At 40.6% G+C, this 17,827-nt stretch overlaps 1 protein-coding gene across 1 annotated transcript; it reads right to left on the bottom strand.

Annotated features, from left to right (window-relative positions):
• Nucleotides 1–29: 29 nt before the first annotated feature.
• LOC123312858 (probable chitinase 10) lies at nt 30–17,757 on the bottom strand. The gene is made up of 31 exons (XM_044897411.1): nt 17,612–17,757; nt 15,189–15,289; nt 11,109–11,299; nt 10,271–10,710; nt 9,941–10,141; nt 9,173–9,666; nt 8,800–9,105; nt 8,605–8,728; nt 8,251–8,552; nt 8,024–8,192; nt 7,703–7,965; nt 7,421–7,648; nt 7,041–7,352; nt 6,321–6,984; nt 5,770–6,267; nt 5,554–5,690; nt 5,090–5,498; nt 4,826–5,037; nt 4,478–4,756; nt 4,028–4,413; nt 3,553–3,968; nt 3,290–3,501; nt 2,933–3,211; nt 2,687–2,872; nt 1,894–2,630; nt 1,484–1,617; nt 1,216–1,427; nt 834–1,112; nt 585–770; nt 399–524; nt 30–345 (listed from the first exon to the last, which is right to left on the bottom strand). Exons 2-31 carry the CDS (start codon nt 15,231–15,233, stop codon nt 181–183), a joined length of 8,592 nt encoding a protein of 2,863 aa, XP_044753346.1. The 5' UTR covers nt 15,234–15,289; nt 17,612–17,757; the 3' UTR covers nt 30–180.
• Between the last annotated feature and the right edge of the window lie 70 nt (nt 17,758–17,827).

The raw sequence follows: 17,827 nt of genomic DNA on the forward strand, positions 1-17,827 counted from the left end.
AAAGGGTATTGAGTCATTGATACAAAAAATCATTATTACTTAAATTTTATTGTTGCATAGTCTTGTATAAAACGGAACTTATTCTAAACAATGCATATTTCTCATCCTTTAATACGTTCGGATCTGTCCAACATGAAAAAGAAGGAGGAATATAACTCTTCTATATTACAGACAGTTCTTTTATGTACAGTTTTGTATATTGATATCCGAAGAAATCTGTCTCAGTTCTTTGTTCAAAGTCTTCAACAATGGGTGCTTCCCACAGCCGCACCTATTTCTGAAGTCGTCCAAATCCAAAGCCCAGATCATGCCACCGGCCAAGCCTAGATCCTTTATCAAGTGAGACTAGAAAAGAAAACATTAACCACAAATGTATCGCCTGATTCAAAGTCTTCTACCTTTCTCTTGATTTCTGCTATATCATCGTATGAAACCCATTGGTTGCCACTGTATGCGTACGGACCCATACGGCCTTGAGGATCTCTCACTACATTCCAACTCCTCCTCTTTACCCTCTCGCAGATCTAGAGGGATGAAAGTTTTATCACAATTTCCTGGGACCATCGTTTATTTATGATAGTTACCTCATAGAAGGCCATAAATCCTCCAGCTCTTGTGAATTCTCCTGCCTCCCCAGGCCCGTAGGATTGTGCGTTCAATCCATTATTAGACGCGTCAGCTAAAGAGAAACTCTGGCCGTACATCGGCATTCCCATGACGAGTTTCTTGGCTGGAGCTCCTTTCTCCATCCAATAGTTGATGGAGAAGTTCTGAAAATTACCCAGGAAAAAACTACAATAAAAGAGCATTCCTATTTCACTTGATACACTTACCGCATTGAAGTAATCGTAAACATCGCCTGGATAATAATAAAGGGGTGCCACGTGTCCAGTCTGCTTGTCCCAATTTCCGTGGAAATCGTAGGTCATCACAGCAATCCAGTCGAAATATCTGCTTAAAGCGGGAACGTCATAACCAGCGTCTATCACCATTTTACTGGGCGATACTGCCGATGACAAAAGGAGTCCTTTTGGCCTGAATTGAGCGCTCAATTCTCTCACTAAAGAAGCGAAACCATCCTTATCCGATGCAGGACCTTTGTTGCAATCCACCTGGATAAAAGGTCATTCGATTGGAGAAGAGATATACCTTTATGTTCCAGCAATATTTATGTTCTTAACCATGGAAAGCTCTATAGGTATACAAGCACATTACCTGCCAGCACTTAGGATATTCCCAGTCTAAATCCAAGCCGTCGAAGCCCCATTTCTCTATAAACTGCAAGGCGTGTGAGATAAATCTTGCTCTGGCTTGAGGGTCGTTCACCAATCTGGAATATTTATCACCCAAGGAGTCGTTCCATCCACCAAGAGCTATCAAAACTTTCAATCCCTTAGCTTTGTACGCAACCACTTTGGTGTAGAAATCTAGGAAAGAATAGCATGATTACTCCAATACAAAATTGATCCCCTATGTAACCTACTGTTATCTATGTCAGCCCAAGAATCGTGCGGTTTGATAGTTAGGGAGTTAGCGTCCAAAACTGCGAAACCGTATGTGATGTGGGTGCATAAAGTGGGGTCTATATCATCTGGGAGGTATTTGCCATCCCCTTGCCTGTTTGGAGAAAGTGTTTTAAGTGCATGTCCAACGATAAACCGCGAGAAACATTAAAAATGTACAAAGAGTCGATTTGCTCCACAAGGAACCGAAGAACAAACATTTATTGATTCACTAGATCTTGCCTTTACTATTTAAAGGATTGACGTGACATTCTTGAATCCAGGCTTGAAACAACTTATTTTTTTTTCACCTGGAAGAACTACTTCAGGCGCAGTATTTTCATTGTGCCACCCTTTAAATTTCAAAACAAATGGAATCAAATCTTCTCACCTGTACCAAGCCCAATTAGTGAAGTAGCATACAACTTTCATTCCCTCTTCTGAAGGAGTCTGATGAGTTTCTGTTCCTGGAAAGTAAGGGGCTGTAGTTGTTTCAACGGTTGGCGATGTATGTTCTTCTGGTTGCGTTGTATAAGTTTCGGTTGAGGATGGCGAGGAAGTAGTACCATCCGGATGACAGACGGTGTTTTCTGGCCAGTCGCAATGATCCTTATTCCAGTAGAGACCATGGGGACACGCCTGAAGTTGGAGCTTACCCTGATTGCAGATGTAGTAATTCTGACAGTTTGTCTCGTCCGCCGCGAACAACATCCCATTGCAAGGCATTTCTTTTGGATATCCAGACATACTGGGCTCCGTTGGATAGTAGGAAGGAACCGAAGGTTTTTGGGTGGAAGTTGTCGTTATCATCGGTTTTTTGTCGACCGTTTGCTGCCCTTTACCGAGTACGCATTTCGGAGCGGGCTTGGAGTAATTCCTGAGCACCCTGTTGATCGTCCTGAGCAAGGGGTATTCTTCGCAGCCGCACAAGTTCTTGAAATCGTCCAGATCCAATGCCCATATCATTCCTCCTCCCAAACCCATCGCCTTGATGTATTGGGATTTGTGCCTGATCATTCCTATGTCATCGAAGGATACCCATTGGTCTCTCAAATATGCGTAGGGTCCTATTCTTCCTTTTTTGTCCCGCACCACAGTCCATCCTTTGTTTATCACATTGGTGCATATCTGAAAGTGATCAAGGTTGAGAGAAGATCAAGGTTCACTTAAAAAATCCCACTCACTTCGTAGTACGCCAAGAAACCCCTAGCTCTGGTTTCTTCTCCAGCCTCTCCACCACCGTAAGTTGGAGCGTTCAAGCCATTATTACTGTTGTCAGCCAGAGAAAAGGACTGTCCATACATCGGCATCCCCATGACCAACTTCTTCCTATCCGCTCCTTTTTCGATCCAGTAGTTGATGGTGAAATTCTGAAAAACCGAAGGTCATAAACTCATCATCCAAGACGACAGGGATAATTCACAACTTACAGAGTTAAGTGTTGCATCCCCATCTTCCGGATGTTCGTACATGGGGGCCACGTGACCTGTGATCTTATCCCATTGGCCGTGGTAGTCGTAACACATCACGGCTATCCAATCCAAATACTTGGAGAGGGTCGGTACATCGTATCCTTCGTCTATGACTCTCTTGTTGGGTGATACTGCTGAGGACAGCAGCCATCCCTTAGGTTTGAATGCTGCATGTAGTTCTTTCACGAAATCTGCGAAACCTGCCTTATCAGAATCCGGACCCTTGTTGCAGTCGACCTAGAAATTTGATATAGATCGAGATATTTCAGCAGCTCTCTCAGTTTAGGGTTAAAATGGAGTAGAACACCACTATACCTGCCAGCATTTCGGGTATTCCCAATCCAGGTCGAGACCATCGAAGTTGTTCTGTTCAACGAAATCAACAACGTGAGAGATAAACCTTCTCCTAGCCGAAGGGTTGTTGACCAGTTTGGAGTATTTGTCACCCGCCGAATCATTCCAGCCTCCAATAGCTATCAGAACCTTGATTCCCTTCGCTTTCAGGGCCGTGACTTTCTCGTAAAATTCTGCGGATGAATTTGTATTAAATTTGTTCAATGTCAAGAGTTCTTACTCACTATTATCGAAATCTGCCCACGTGTCATGCGGTTTGATGATCAGTTGATCGCCATTGAGAACTGCGAAACCGTATACGATGTGCGTACATAGGTCAGGATCTATGTCGCTTGGGAGGTACTTTCCGACACCCTGTCTATACCAAGCCCAGTTCGTGAAGTAGCAGACAACCTTGAATTCGGAATCTCTGTCTACTGTTGGTTCGGATACAGACGTTATTGTTGTTGTAATTGGTTCCACAATAGGGGTTACAACACTTGGTCGATTCGTGCTGTCAGTTGGTCCTTCTTCTGGAAAAGCTGGCAACTCTGGTTCGATTGGTATGTTCGGTTGGGTTGATGTCACTGGAGCTCCAGACCCCGGTTCAGCCAGGACTTGTCTTATGGTTGTCAGAAGAGGATGTTTTCCTTCTCCGCACCTATCGAAACGAATAAATATTATAGTACCACCCAATTCGAAAATGATTGATTTAGATACCTATTTTTGAAGTCATCCAGATCCAAAGCCCATATCATACCACCACCTAGATCCATGTTTCTAATGAATTCAGATTTAAGCCTGATCATCTCTTTGTCGTCAAATGACACCCATTGGTTTCCTTTGTAAGCATACGGTCCCAATCTTCTCTGGGCGTCATGGACCACCGTCCATCCCTTATTCTTGATGTTGTCGCAAATTTCGTAATATGCCAAGAAACCGTTTGCTCTCGTGAACTGTCCAGCCTGTCCTGGACCTGGTGCCATGGCGTTCAAACCGTTTTCACTTTCTTTAGCCAGTTGGAACGACTGTCCATAGAGTGGCATTCCCATTACAATCTTCCTCCTTGGCACACCTTCTGATATCCAGTAGTGTATCGTGAAATTCTGCGAAAATTATTAAGATATTCATAGACCTCCTGGAAAATTGTTCCGAACCGATTTTACTTACAGCGTTGAAATAGGCGACATCATCTTGTGGGTGGTAGTATAGAGGAGCTACATGCCCAGTCTTCTTGTCCCATTGTCCGTGGTAGTCATAAGTCATCACCGCCACCCAATCCAGATCCCTTCCAATCGATGCCACATCATATCCTGCATCAATCACAGTCTTACTTGGTGATACTGCAGCAGATAGCAAAAGACCTCTAGGTCTGAAGGCTTCCTTCAATTCCGAAACCCATGATGCGAAAGCTGCCTTATCAGAATCTGGGCCTTTATTGCAATCCACCTGTGAAGAATTAAGTCTCAAATTTTGCCTTCTTATCTTCCACATACATCGCTGATATCAAGAACGTACCTGCCAACATTTGGGATACTCCCAATCCAAATCCAAGCCGTCAAAGTTGTGCTTCTCCAAGAATTCCAACACGTGTCTGATGAATCTCGCTCTGGCTGCTGGATTGTTCACCAATCTCGAATATTTGTCGCCTTGCGAATCATTCCATCCACCAATAGCCAAGGAAACCTTCAATCCCTTAGCCTTGTATGCCGTGACCCGTTGGTAGAATTCTGAAAAGATTAGTTTGAGAAAAACTCATTTGCGACTCAAAAAATCACGCACTGTTATCGAAATCTGCCCAAGAATCGTGTGCTTTGATGATCAGATTCTCGTAATCCAGAACGGCGAAACCATACACTATGTGGGTGCATAGATCTGGATCTATGTCCTCTGGTAGGTATTTGCCGAATCCTTGTCTGTACCAGGCCCAGTTGGTGAAGTAGCAAACGATCTTGAAATATCCCGATTGTGGTTTCAGAGGTTCCTGCATCTCTGGCGCTTGCGTAGAGGTGGTGGAAGGTAGGGTTGGTCTCCAGTCTGGGTAGAAGCCGGAAGTTGGCCTCTCTGTCGGCATGGTAGGTTTATAAATGGGATCTATTGGGATGTCAGGTTTTTCTCCTGGCCGGTTGTCTTCTATGTCGTTATCTGCTTGGCAATTGGCACTGTCTGGCCAGTCGCACAGTTGTTTGTCCTGAAATTTCACGAAATTAAAGGGAGATTCTCAGTGATTGTTTTGAAAATCTTACGTTGTTCCAGTGCAAGCCAGGAGCGCAATCGTAAATTTCATATTTACCCCATAAACAGTGCATGTATTTGTTGCAATCTCCTTTGAAGGGAGCAAATGAATTACCCACGCAAGTCGTGTATGGGTCTGGGTGGATTTCTGCAAAGTATCGAGAAGCAATCAAAGATTTGAAGCAGAATTCTACGGACATTGAGTAGACAAATGGCTCAAGACTTACTGTTTATCAAATTTTCTTGGTCTGTGTAAGGTTGAGCAAGTTTTTTCCTGTTGGCGCATTTCACCTTGAACGGCCAATCGCACATTTGAGCCTCCATATTCCAGTTCAAACCAGGTGCGCAGCTTTGGACCACAAGCTGATTGTTATCGCAAACGTAGAAGTTATTACAGCTCTCGTGAGGATAATACTGTCCATTCATGCACGGAATTTCTGAAATTTCCTGAAGAGACGCTTCCGTAGCCGGTTTTCTCGTGGTCGTCCACCAGCTTTGACTTGTACTTGGTGTCTCCCAATAATTCTGAGAAGATGGGGTAGTCTCCCACCAGTTTTGTGTGGACGATGGCGGCTTCCACCATGACATAGTGGTGGTTCTCTGAGTTGTTGGACGCTTGGTTTCCATTGGTTTTTGCTGAGCTGCGGTGGATGGGGGTTTCCACCAGGACATGGTGGTGGTTTTTTGGGTTGTTGGACGTTTGGTCGCCATTGGTTTTTGAGCACCTACAAGGGGATTCATTTAGGATGTACATAAAAGCGTTTATCGCAAATATTACCTGCTTCCTTGCATCGAGCAGAAGTTGGCCAGTCACAGATACCCCGTTCTTTGTTCCAATGCAAACCTCCAGCACAATACTGCCTCTTCAGCTCGCCGAGAATACATCTGTAGTAGGCGTTACAATTGGCAGGATCTGGTATGTACTCTCCCGTTTGACAAGGTTCAGACGGACGATCCATCTCCGGCATCACAATCGCTGGAGTCGGGAGTGTGGTAGATGAAGGTTCAGCTTCTGTAGTCGACGATGTCGTTGTTTGCCTTGTTGTAGTCGACGAAGTTGTCCACCACGTCTGCGTACTGTAAGATGTTTGCCACCACGCTGTTGTGGACCTAGTTGTGGTCTTTTGCGTGGTTGGCGACATCGTGGTCGACCACCATGTCACAGGCTTTTTGCTCGTGGTGTAATGGCCTTCGTGATTGTGAGACGTGGTGTGTTCAGCCCCAGTGTCCACCCCTGTGGTCGTTATTGGAGGTGGGGGCGTCGATGGAGGTGTAGGTTGAGTGCAATCCTCTTGGACTGGTCGATCGGAGATCAAACCTAACTCACGGTTCAGCGTCGTCAACAAGGGGAAAGTTCCCTCGCAACAGGTGTTCGAGAAGTCGTCCAAGTCTATAGTCCAAGCAACTGCTCCGCCAAATCCACTCAACTTGATGTATTTAGCCTGGAAGCAAGACAAAATTGTTCGAAATTGACGTAGCCAAATTATCATTGACCTACTTTTTCCCTGACTGATTGTGGGTTCTCAAACCCAACCCATTGGTCCTTCTTGTAAGCAAAAGGTCCCGTAGTTCCTGTAGGTTCTTTGTTGATAATCCATCTTTTGTTTCGTATGCGGTTGCATATTTCGTAGTAGGCTAGCATTCCAGGTTGCTTGGTGTATTCGCCAGGTTCTCCAGGACCAAGCGATGGTCCTCCTTGTCCATAATCTCCAGGGTTAGCCAGGGTGAAGGTTTGACCGTAAAATGGAATACCCATCAGGAGTTTTCTTCTTGGTGCTCCTTTAGATGCCAGATATTCCATGGTGAAGTTCTAAATCAAGATATAAGGGTCCCATATGAAGATAGATGATGCATTTTCATAATATTGAGGATACTTACACTATTGTACTGAGTATATCTGTCCCCAGGTCTATGGAATAAAGGACTAACATGTCCAGTTTGTCTCTCCCACGCTCCATGGTAGTCGTACGTCATCACCGACATGAAGTCTAAATTTTTACCGAGAAGTGGAAGATCATAGGCTACGTCTATCACTTCCTTGTAACCTGATATTGCTGCTGCTAAAACTAATGGTGGTTCCATCTTGTCGAACTCAGCTCTCAATTCCTAAAACAGCAATAGAATCATTCAAAATGAAACTGCGAATATGAAGATTCTTACGCTTATGAGTTTCCCGAAATTTTGTTTATCTTGTGCTGGTCCTTTATTACAGTTACTCTGCCAGCATACTGGATAGTTCCAGTCGAAGTGTAGCCCCTTAAAACCATACTTTTTCAAGAAATCCATAGTCGCAATCACGAATTTTCTCCTGGATGAGGTACTACCGACCAATTTCGAATATTTATCACCTGATGAATCCGTCCAACCTCCAAGGGATAGAAGAGGAACCGTACCTTTCAAGGCTGTTATTCTTTGATAAAGATCTGTGAAAAAAATCCAGTTATTTCAAACACCACGTAATCGGTTGCACAAATCACTCACTATTATCGAAATCAGCCCATGGATCGAACGCCTTCATTATCAAACTCTCTGGATCCAAACTGGCGAAGGCATAAACGACGTAGGTGCAAAGTTGCTGATCGATATTTTCTGGAACGAATTTACCTGCGGCTTTTCGGTAAAACGCCCAGTTTGTCACGTAGCAAACCACCTAAAACCATGAAAATTTCATGACCAATATCCAGGACTGATAGGACATAACTATATACCTTAGGTTTGTCATAGTTAATCTGACTACTCCTCATAACACCATTGGGGAAAAAAGACGTTCTTATGCTGCTAGATACAAAGATCGAATCTCCTGGACGGCACTTAGTACTTGGATAATTTCCGCATATTCCAGATTCTGGATCGAAAATCGTGTTGGTAGGACACGATAGGTGATAGTTCAGGCCGTGTCTACAGATGTAATAAGCAGCACAGTTGTTTGGGTCCGAATACAGTCCAGATTTCTCACAAGTTCCGAATGGACGACTTGGCATGGAATAGTCGATTTCCTCCAGAGTATGTCCTGGATGAAAGGGAGAAGTTAGCTGAATTTTCCACCGGATTTATATACTCACGTTTGAGGAATTGATTGACTGCTCCCAAAAGAGGCCACTTTTCTCCGCAGAGGCCTTTGAAGTCGTCCATGTCAGCAGACCACACAAAGACACCACCAAGCTCCAGATCCTTGACATAGGTTATCTAAGGAAGTAATAAATATACTTGTTAAACATAAAACACTTTTTCCCTGGAACACCCAATTTCTTACAAACCTTTCTCTTTATGCTCTCGGTATTGTCAAAAGCGATCCACTGATCGCCATTGACGATGTAAGGTGCCCCAGAAGCTGCAGTATGCAATTCCCAGCCTTCGTGCATCATCAAGTCGCATACTTCGAAATACGCCAAGAATCCTTTAGTCTGAGTGTAGTAACCTTCGTTGCCTGGTCCCTTTATTGGAGCCCCCATTGCAGTTTCATTTGGGTTTAGAAGGGTAAACGATCTACCGAAAAATGGAATTCCAACTACTAGTTTCGATCTTGGTAAGCCTTTCTTCAGCCAATACTTAACGGCATAGTCCTGTAAAGCAACGAAATTAATGTGGTAGGTTGCTGAATAGTTTTGAATCTGCACCAGGCTTACTCACCACGTTGAAGAACGTGTCTAAATCTTGATCTTCGGGTCTGACGTTCAAATTGGCGTGGTGTTCGGCGCCAGGTTCCTTGTCCCTGTGGAAATTGTAGGCTTGGACATTCACGAAGTCCACAAGATTGGCCAATCTCTCGGGATTGAACCCATCTTCCACCCTGAATCTAGAAGCGGGGGCTGCGATCGATAACAGCCATTCTCTCGGACGAAACAGCTCGTTCAACTCTTCCAGCAGGAGCAGCAGATACTCCTTGTCCGAGGTATGACCTCCCAGGTCTTGATCCCCTGGATATTGCCAGTGTAGGTCCAAACCGTCGAAGTTGTGGACCTTCAGGAACTGGATGACTGACCTGATGAAGTTTCTTCTTTTGGTCGCGCTGGATACCATGGTTGCGAATCTGTGCGGGGCACTTTGTTCTCCTCCACCAACTGATATCATCACTTTCAGTTTTGGGTTGAGCCGTTTTAATCCTGTTACAGCCGTGTATCCACCTGAAGTTATGAAGGTATTAATTTTTATTAATATCCCCGTGACGAACCCAACGATTAATTCGAGTTGGCAATCGCAATCCCATTTGATACGCTGTATGAAATATTGATGGTATCGAACCTTGTAGAATTTGTGCAAAAAGTCGTGGTACCTTGACATAAGAGCACTGAAGTAATTGTTCAGCAAAGTAAGCCATTGCTCTCGAGGTATACCAGAAACAATTCGAAGCGAAAGACTTTTTGTACGCCCCATATATGTATATGTATTCATTCTCACCTTGAATCAGGTCGTATTCTTCGTCATTTGGTGTTATTTGAAATGAATGCGGGTCCATAGCAGCAAACGCATAAATCACGTGAGTACAAGCCATAGGATTGAGATCTTCGGGACGGAAAGTTTGAGGTTCTCTTCTGTAAACTGCTTGCCCTTGTACGTAACATATGATCCTTTGTCCATTATTGTCATTGGCAAGAACTGCTGAAAAACGTTGGAATGAGACTCTTCATGAAGGCAGAATCGTGGTGTTAAAATAGGAGTTTACAAACTTGATAACGATAACTGGTATGCCAGCAATCGCTTCACAACAAATATTTCCTCTGACCATACCTTTACTACTTTTAATCCTGTTCTGTGTGCCAGCATCGAAGCTTCTCCCTTGAATCCACTGATTTGGATGCACCAACAATTGCTGGTACCCGTTGTCGATTCTATAGGGTGAAGTTCCCCTGTAATCGCTCACTAAGGTCCTGAATATCTGAATAGGGGAATAATAGGTCACCCCAAAATACTGCGGTTTCTGGAAGTTATTGCTCAAGGTTTGCAGGTTATTGCTGTATAATAGTTGGTTGTTCGGGATGTAATAGGGATTGTTTCTATTGGGAAATGCTCTCAAGACATTTCCGTCCAAGCCGTATTTTATTGGGAACCTTTGATTCAAGTCTGGTCTGTCGGAAGGCTGGTCTTCCAAGATTTCTGCCTCGGAAGGATTTGGTGTTGGCCTTTTTTCCACTGCATCTCTGAGTGGAAGTCTTTTCAGCGTTTTGGTTCTAGAAATGGGGACATATTTGATATTTTATATACTAAATATACTCGACAATTGATATGGATCACGTATAAACTTCTCTCTGTTCTTTCAGGAAAGACTGGAATGTTTTAATTTGTTTTTAGCATATTCAATTTTTACTTTATCAGTAATTTTCAAATGGACCTATGTAAAATATATAATTTCCCCTGATGAGGCATAATTATGTGGAAGGTACCATATTATTTTCGTTGGGGAAAAACAACGAAGCTTCAAAATGCAAATTTTTTAGTCATCTCGAATACTGGAATGATTCAGAATCGAATAGGTCATTGTTGTAGCATCAAATCGAATTAGTGCAGGTAAAACAACCGACTATTCGAATATTCGTGGTTGGATCTCCCCAAAACAAAGATGACTTACAAGTCTGGAATGTTTTCAACCGCTGTCCTCAATGGGAGCGATCTGCTCCCAAATTCCTCGCTCACATACGCTGACTTCTTCTCTAAAATAGGAACTTTTTCTACCGCAGTCCTTTGAAAAACTGGTGCTCCTGGGGGAGGTTCATGCTCGTTTCCATGGATACTTTGACAGCTGACAAGAAGGACGAGCACCTGTGGGGATAAATCAAATGATTTACCTAGTTCCTTAATAAATATCGAGCATACTCAAATCAGGGTAGGTGTAAGGAAAGGAACTATAGTTCCAGAGTAAATGGAAAGGGGTATTCAATCGTAATCTACTACCTTTTATTTGCAAGGTCTGTAGACCTTGTCTTGGATTTAAATATCAAGAGAGATTTGGTGAGGAAATTTTCTCCACGTGTTTGAACCGATCAGAGGCTTAAATTTCATTATGACTATTTCTTTGGGAATTCACATAACCATCCCAGAACTCTTAACTTGCAAACGGTGTACAGAAAAGAACATACAGCTTCCATGAAAAGACCTCATTGTCAAAGCTTTTCCATTTACTAAATTTAAAAACTTCAATTACAGTTAACAGCAAGAGCTGTTATTCTGTGGTTTAAGTTCTCCTTAAACCATAAATAATTTGGATAGACAGTAAAATAAAAGGAGCGGCCAGGAATTCCTGTTTTTTTTTCAGGGAGACAAATGGTGTTATTGATATCTCTATTAGCTAATTTATGTTTTTCATTCACGATTTTATGTTATCGAATAGTCATAATTCAATCTTTATATCTTCCTACCGAGTGTAACCAGACAAATGACAACGGGGGGTCATTCTGAGAGTGATAGATCGCACACATATTCCAGTCTTGTTTGAATAATTGAAATATGTCCCGTCTAAAGTTTTGATATACCCAAGAATCTTATGAAAAAAGACCTATTTTCAATGGCGCTTTCATAGAGAGTTAAATCACTAAATATATGATTATTTTGACGACGTTGATTGTCTCTTAACTAGCGCTATTGTATGTCAATTAATTTTGTCTAGAATTGAACGTTTTATTTCTTCGAAACGTGGACGTAAATTTTCTCTACTCATTTTTCCAGTGTTTGATTACAAAGATTTAGTCATCATTGAGAATAACAACCCGAAAGCTAACCTCTCAAAAGAGTTCTCTTGCGTTCAATGGCATATCATTAGCGTAAAATTTCTGCAGATTTAATTTCAACATTCAAACATCATCATCAGTCTGCCATCCGATATCACGAATTCTAATCTGCCAAATCAGTATTTCGTATTTGAACAGAGTTGATCGTACGATGAAGAGTCCTAGGCCCACATGAAAGAAGTGTTGATCAGTGGTTCTTTGAGAAGAACAGTTAACGTTGACATATTGACGTAGGAAAATTGACTTAATCCCGTTGTCAGATTTCGCCAGTCACTCAACAGTATTATGTTTCGAAAAGAGCTCTATACGCCCACGTTAGAATTTATTCAAAATTGTCGGATCAGAGTTTATTGCACTTTTATAAGGATAAGAAAAGTTCAAGAACCCCTGAAATTGTATCTTTTTTGCACTTTTTCAGATAGGTCTAGGCTGTCGAGGAAACTATTGGTAATAATTCGAAATCATCACATTTCAGAATGTGATTTTTTTCTAAAAGATGAAGAGAGCTATATACGGTCCTCTGTGTATCTGTTGGTATATTCTATGTTGAATATTTCAACATTAATTTATTTGTAACCGTGATCATAGATTTTGTTACAGCATCCAATAGCTCTTCTATGAGGTGTTTCAGTATTTTCATTTATTCTGGAAGATTGTATGTTGCAAAAATGTCTCCGTTTATACCGCAAGAGTTTAGCAACAACCTTTTAAAAGTGCTGTGGCTTAACCAAACCCGAGTATTTGTCAAGTAATGGAATCTCGAAATTTATCACCACAATCAATTTCAGGAGGCAAATCAGTCAGCATTTCAAATTGTACAAATGAATTTATTCTTTATTTCACACATTTAGTTCGCCATTGCTAATGTAAAGTTCGATAAACATAAAGATAACCATTCAAAGTGAAACCATTTGAATTAATTTTATTACGTTTCATACGACGTTCTTGACACCAAACCTCTGCCGTAGATATATTCGAATATTGTTCTCCTATCGTGTCCTGTCACATTTTTCTTTGATAAAACCTATCCTATTATGCGTGGATCCGAATGTTGACATTCGCCTTTGTTCTTGGATATAATGACCTTTCTAATGTTCTTCGCGGAATTGAATTCATAATCAACGGTTATCGATCTGGTAATATATCTCTCCTCCACCCAACATAATTGAATAATTATCGACAAGTGCAAAATCTCATCGGAAATTTGTCATATATCCCCCTTATTGAGATTTATTAGGTAATTTCCCCAGATAATGATCCTGAGTTGAAGCGGCGTTCATCTGTAGAATTTGCATTTTTAATAAGACGCGTTTAATGGGAAACAGTTAGTTACTCTCATGATATATGGGTGTCAGTGTTCGGAATACAATTATCATGTATTACTATTTTGATCGATGTTAAGACAGTTAAATTATACATTCTGACCTCTTCCGAGCAACTCATGAAGATTCGCGGTTTCGATCATTCGATAGCTATCGCTGATGGGGAATATAGGAGAAAATTAAATGCCAAACGTAAGTTATTTCGGCCATATTTTTGATTGAAGATTCATGGGAATCGGAATTTACGATAGGAAAAATATGATTCGTTTGGTCTGGAGAGGTTTCTGACGCCCTGTTTGGAGATGTGATCTGACAGCATGGACATTCTTCGAATTCCTACTTTGTGTAGGAAGTGGATCGAATTTGAGATAATTCTCTCGAATCAAAGATGCAAATATCGATTCCCACATTTCGAGATGTCATTGTTTCGATGAGAAAATTTGGTTTGTTATTCGGAATATCGTTTAATGGGGACATTTTGAGAATATTCAGAGCTCCAAACAGGGTACCTACTATTGGCTAGAAACCTACGCCTTATCTGAATGTTTTGGAATCGGGCATATAACAAAACCGGCAAGTTTCGAATTTGTTTCTTATTCTTTTCACCTATTCATGTAACGAATTGATGATAGCATTTCTAATAGAATTTTGAACAATAGATCGTTCGAGAATTACAACAGTTCGGATTAAATGGAAATAATAAAATAATGCTTGACAGGGTGAGTCTTTGACTCGTAAAAATATTTCGACAGTATATTCTTGAGGTCAAGAGAAACACTTTTTTCCTTCACCATTTTTTCCGAATCGGCTCGGTTTAAAAGATACAGGCTGCTGAAAAATCATAAAAAATGTTATTTTTGGTTCTATCTCACAAACGGTTTTATCGAATGAAATTAATTTCGGAATATAGTTTTTTATTCATTCGATGAATCTTTTTCGAACACAAGATATCACCCACGTCTTCCAGTTTTCTCATTATGACCATTACGTACCATGAAAATTCCAAAAATTCAAAGAACCAAACTCTTGAAAGTAAGTTGGACGCTATCTAATAAATATTTGAACGTGTAAAATAAAAGTATTCCTCATATTTTCTCGTATAATGCGCCGTTTTCGAGTAATTTGATGTTCCATTAAGAAAACTTGAAATGGCTATATCTTTTTTTCAGTGCCGAATCTAAAGAAATGGTATAGGAATAAAGTGTTTCTTTTGACCTCAAGAATCTACTGTTGAAATATTTGTACGAGTCAAAGACTCACCCTGTATAATCTATGGGCCAAGCTTTTCTTATCATGAGGCGAAAAATTTGTACAATTCGCTGGAAAGACAAAAGTGCATTGAGTTTTATTTGAAGCGTGAACATCACTATCAAGTTGAAGCGATTTCAAGTGATTTTCAGGAAAATCACAATCATTTGTCGAGAATAGAAAATATTTTTTCTTGAACCATTTAAAATTCAAAAAAATACACTTTCTCCTGCGAAATGAGGAAAAATTATGGCTTCAATTGACACACTCGTCCTAATATTGCGACTAACTGTCGCTTATAGCGGTAACTTCCATAATTTCAAACTTGAACCACTTAAAATCACAACTACTCACCAGCACACAACGCCCCATTATTGCAGAACACTCGGCCGGTTTCATCTGGTGAAAACCATTGGAAAACTATGAAAATCTCGGTAAAACGTCGCACCAACCGCCTGCAACAGAAAAGAACTTTTGAGTGCAATGTTAGGTAACTGAATTCCCAGCTGAATTTTCCATCATACGTGAGTTCTAGTGACCAATATCGTCTTCGCTATCCAATTAACATTCTTGTCGGGTCTATCGTTCACTTTGACACCCAGAAATTGTAATGTGAGGTCTTGATCGATAAACAAAAGGATAAGGCGATTCGGCCTTTATTTGTTCGCGCTTTGAATCATCAACAGACAGATATTTGATGTGGAAAACCTTAGAAGGCTCGGCAAGGTTGGAAAACCAGGGATGTGCCGACTTGAAAGATAAGTGTCATATTCATATCGCTGAAAATGATGTAATGGCAGAGCAGGAAAATATAGATGGTGATATCATGATACGAAGCTTCATATACAGGCTGGTTGGCGATGTGTGAATGCCCTTTTCTGACTCCTTAGAACAACATCACTTCCAGAAAAAATTAAGCTTTGCATTCCTCAGAATTGAATCGTCGATTTCAGTCCTCAAACATAAAATCTGCCAGCAATCCATTTACCCTTCTCGTTTCATTGGATAAAAAGGAAAAAGACTCCAATATTTGTTTACTCCATCGAAGTAATCTTCTCGATAAAAATGTAGGGTCGTTAGCAGATATAAACGTTTCGACCAATCCAACAGGGTATCCAATTTATTATCATCCATCCTTCGAACGCAACGTATCTGGGATGTACTCCTTTGTTTGGTACACAATTTCGTATAAGGGCAAATTATGTTTGTCGGAGGTAGACATCACATTCGTTTATTTTATTATAATGAAGTCCGATACCGGTTATGCTGGAGATACGACGGTATAATGAATATTAAGAGCACACCTTCGAAAAAAATAAGGTGGCATTCGGATGGGAATGCCAAGACAGGCTTTCTGCTAATAACTTTGATAGGCCTCCTATTAGACGTTGAAAATATTCGTTTTCAACTGGTGCTCCTGGTCAACAACAATTTGTCCCCATAATTTTTTCTGAGTTGGCCAAATCCGTCTCTGTATTTCGGCCTTGTTTGGAATTTGACTCAGAAACGCTCATGTTCGAAAACGAGTCCCGATTAAGAAAAGGTCCGTCGACTGAAAGCATCCTCATTATTTACATAAAATCGAAAGTCCCAAACATTTGCAGTAAGAACAAATCGAAAAACAAGATAAACGTCTTAATCCACTACATAAATAAGGAGATAAAGACGAATTTGGAATAAATTGGAGATTTCTCATCGAAGTATTGCACCTTTGGTGTTATTCTACCAGGTAGGACATCATTTATGCACAATTCTCAAGCTCATTGTTTCATTCTATAAGGCTTATGTTTGCTGGAACTAAATAATTTAGTTTATTTTTTCGAAAAATTTGAAAAAGTCCGCATTAAGTCTCTCTTTGATCCTGGAGATATTCTACAGACAAATTTATAGGAATTGCTAAGAAACTGACTGCTTTCTTCGAAAAATTCAATTTAAATTGATTCGCTCCCTGAACAATTTGAAAAGAAGATATCATCTTCAGTTTCAGATCATCGTAAAGGGAGTTCTCATTCTTCGTCTAAATCCATAAGAAAATTGAAAATTTGCAAAGGTCTTAATAATATCAAATTTTGAAAGTAGCCAGAGATCCTTGATATCCCAAAACTGCAATTATTGTAAACAAACCATAAATTATTAACGTTAAATGAAGAGTTATAAACTTATCTCGGTCGTTTCATTTTATGGTAGCACATAAATGAGCTGCTAAACGAGCTTGAGGAAGTAATTATTTTGCTTCATCGAGTACATGATTCCTCTCACCTCATCTATCCGAAGCTTTCAATTTCATTCAAGTTCGATATTTCACTAAACGAAAGGAAATTCGAAAAGTCGGTTTTTTTGAATGTGAAAAAACTAATTTTCTATGTCTATAACTCCGAAACCATCGGACAGATTTTGTCAATTAAAAAATTCAACCTCAAGTACCTTTATAGCTGTTTTTTTCTTCCCTAGGTTAAAGCCTTAAATCCGAAGAATTTCTAAGAATCTATGGCTGAAATATTAGGTACTTCAATTGATGATTTTTCGAAATTCGTGCCATAACCTGAGAGAATTTTTGTCGGACACAATTTTGTTGCAAATTTCATCGTACTCAAGTGAATTGTGAAAATTTTCAAAACGACCATAATGAAAATATTTGTGGGTACATTTTTTATCTTTGTTTTCAAAATCTTTCTCGAAAAAATGGTGAGAATATATAATTTGGCAAGGAAACTCTGTCATGAATTGGGTTTTTCGAATCTTTCCAACTTTTTCAACCATTAAAAAAATAAACTCACTTTTCATTATTTGATCACAGAAAACAATACGTCGCCTCCTCCTAAACTCCAAATCACAAAACAAAACTAATCCGACCGGCCCAAACGTGAGCGAAAAAAAGCTGGGCCCAGGGGGGACACTAAAGATGTAATGGATTTTGATTCCCTGGTCCTCCTTCTTATAAGCTTGGAGTGGGGGAGGCGAGAAAAAGAAGCTCAATCATCCCGGCAAAAGAG

This window comes from Coccinella septempunctata, chromosome 5 (assembly GCF_907165205.1).
Source record: "Coccinella septempunctata chromosome 5, icCocSept1.1, whole genome shotgun sequence".
Classification (NCBI taxonomy): Eukaryota; Metazoa; Arthropoda; class Insecta; order Coleoptera; family Coccinellidae; genus Coccinella; species Coccinella septempunctata.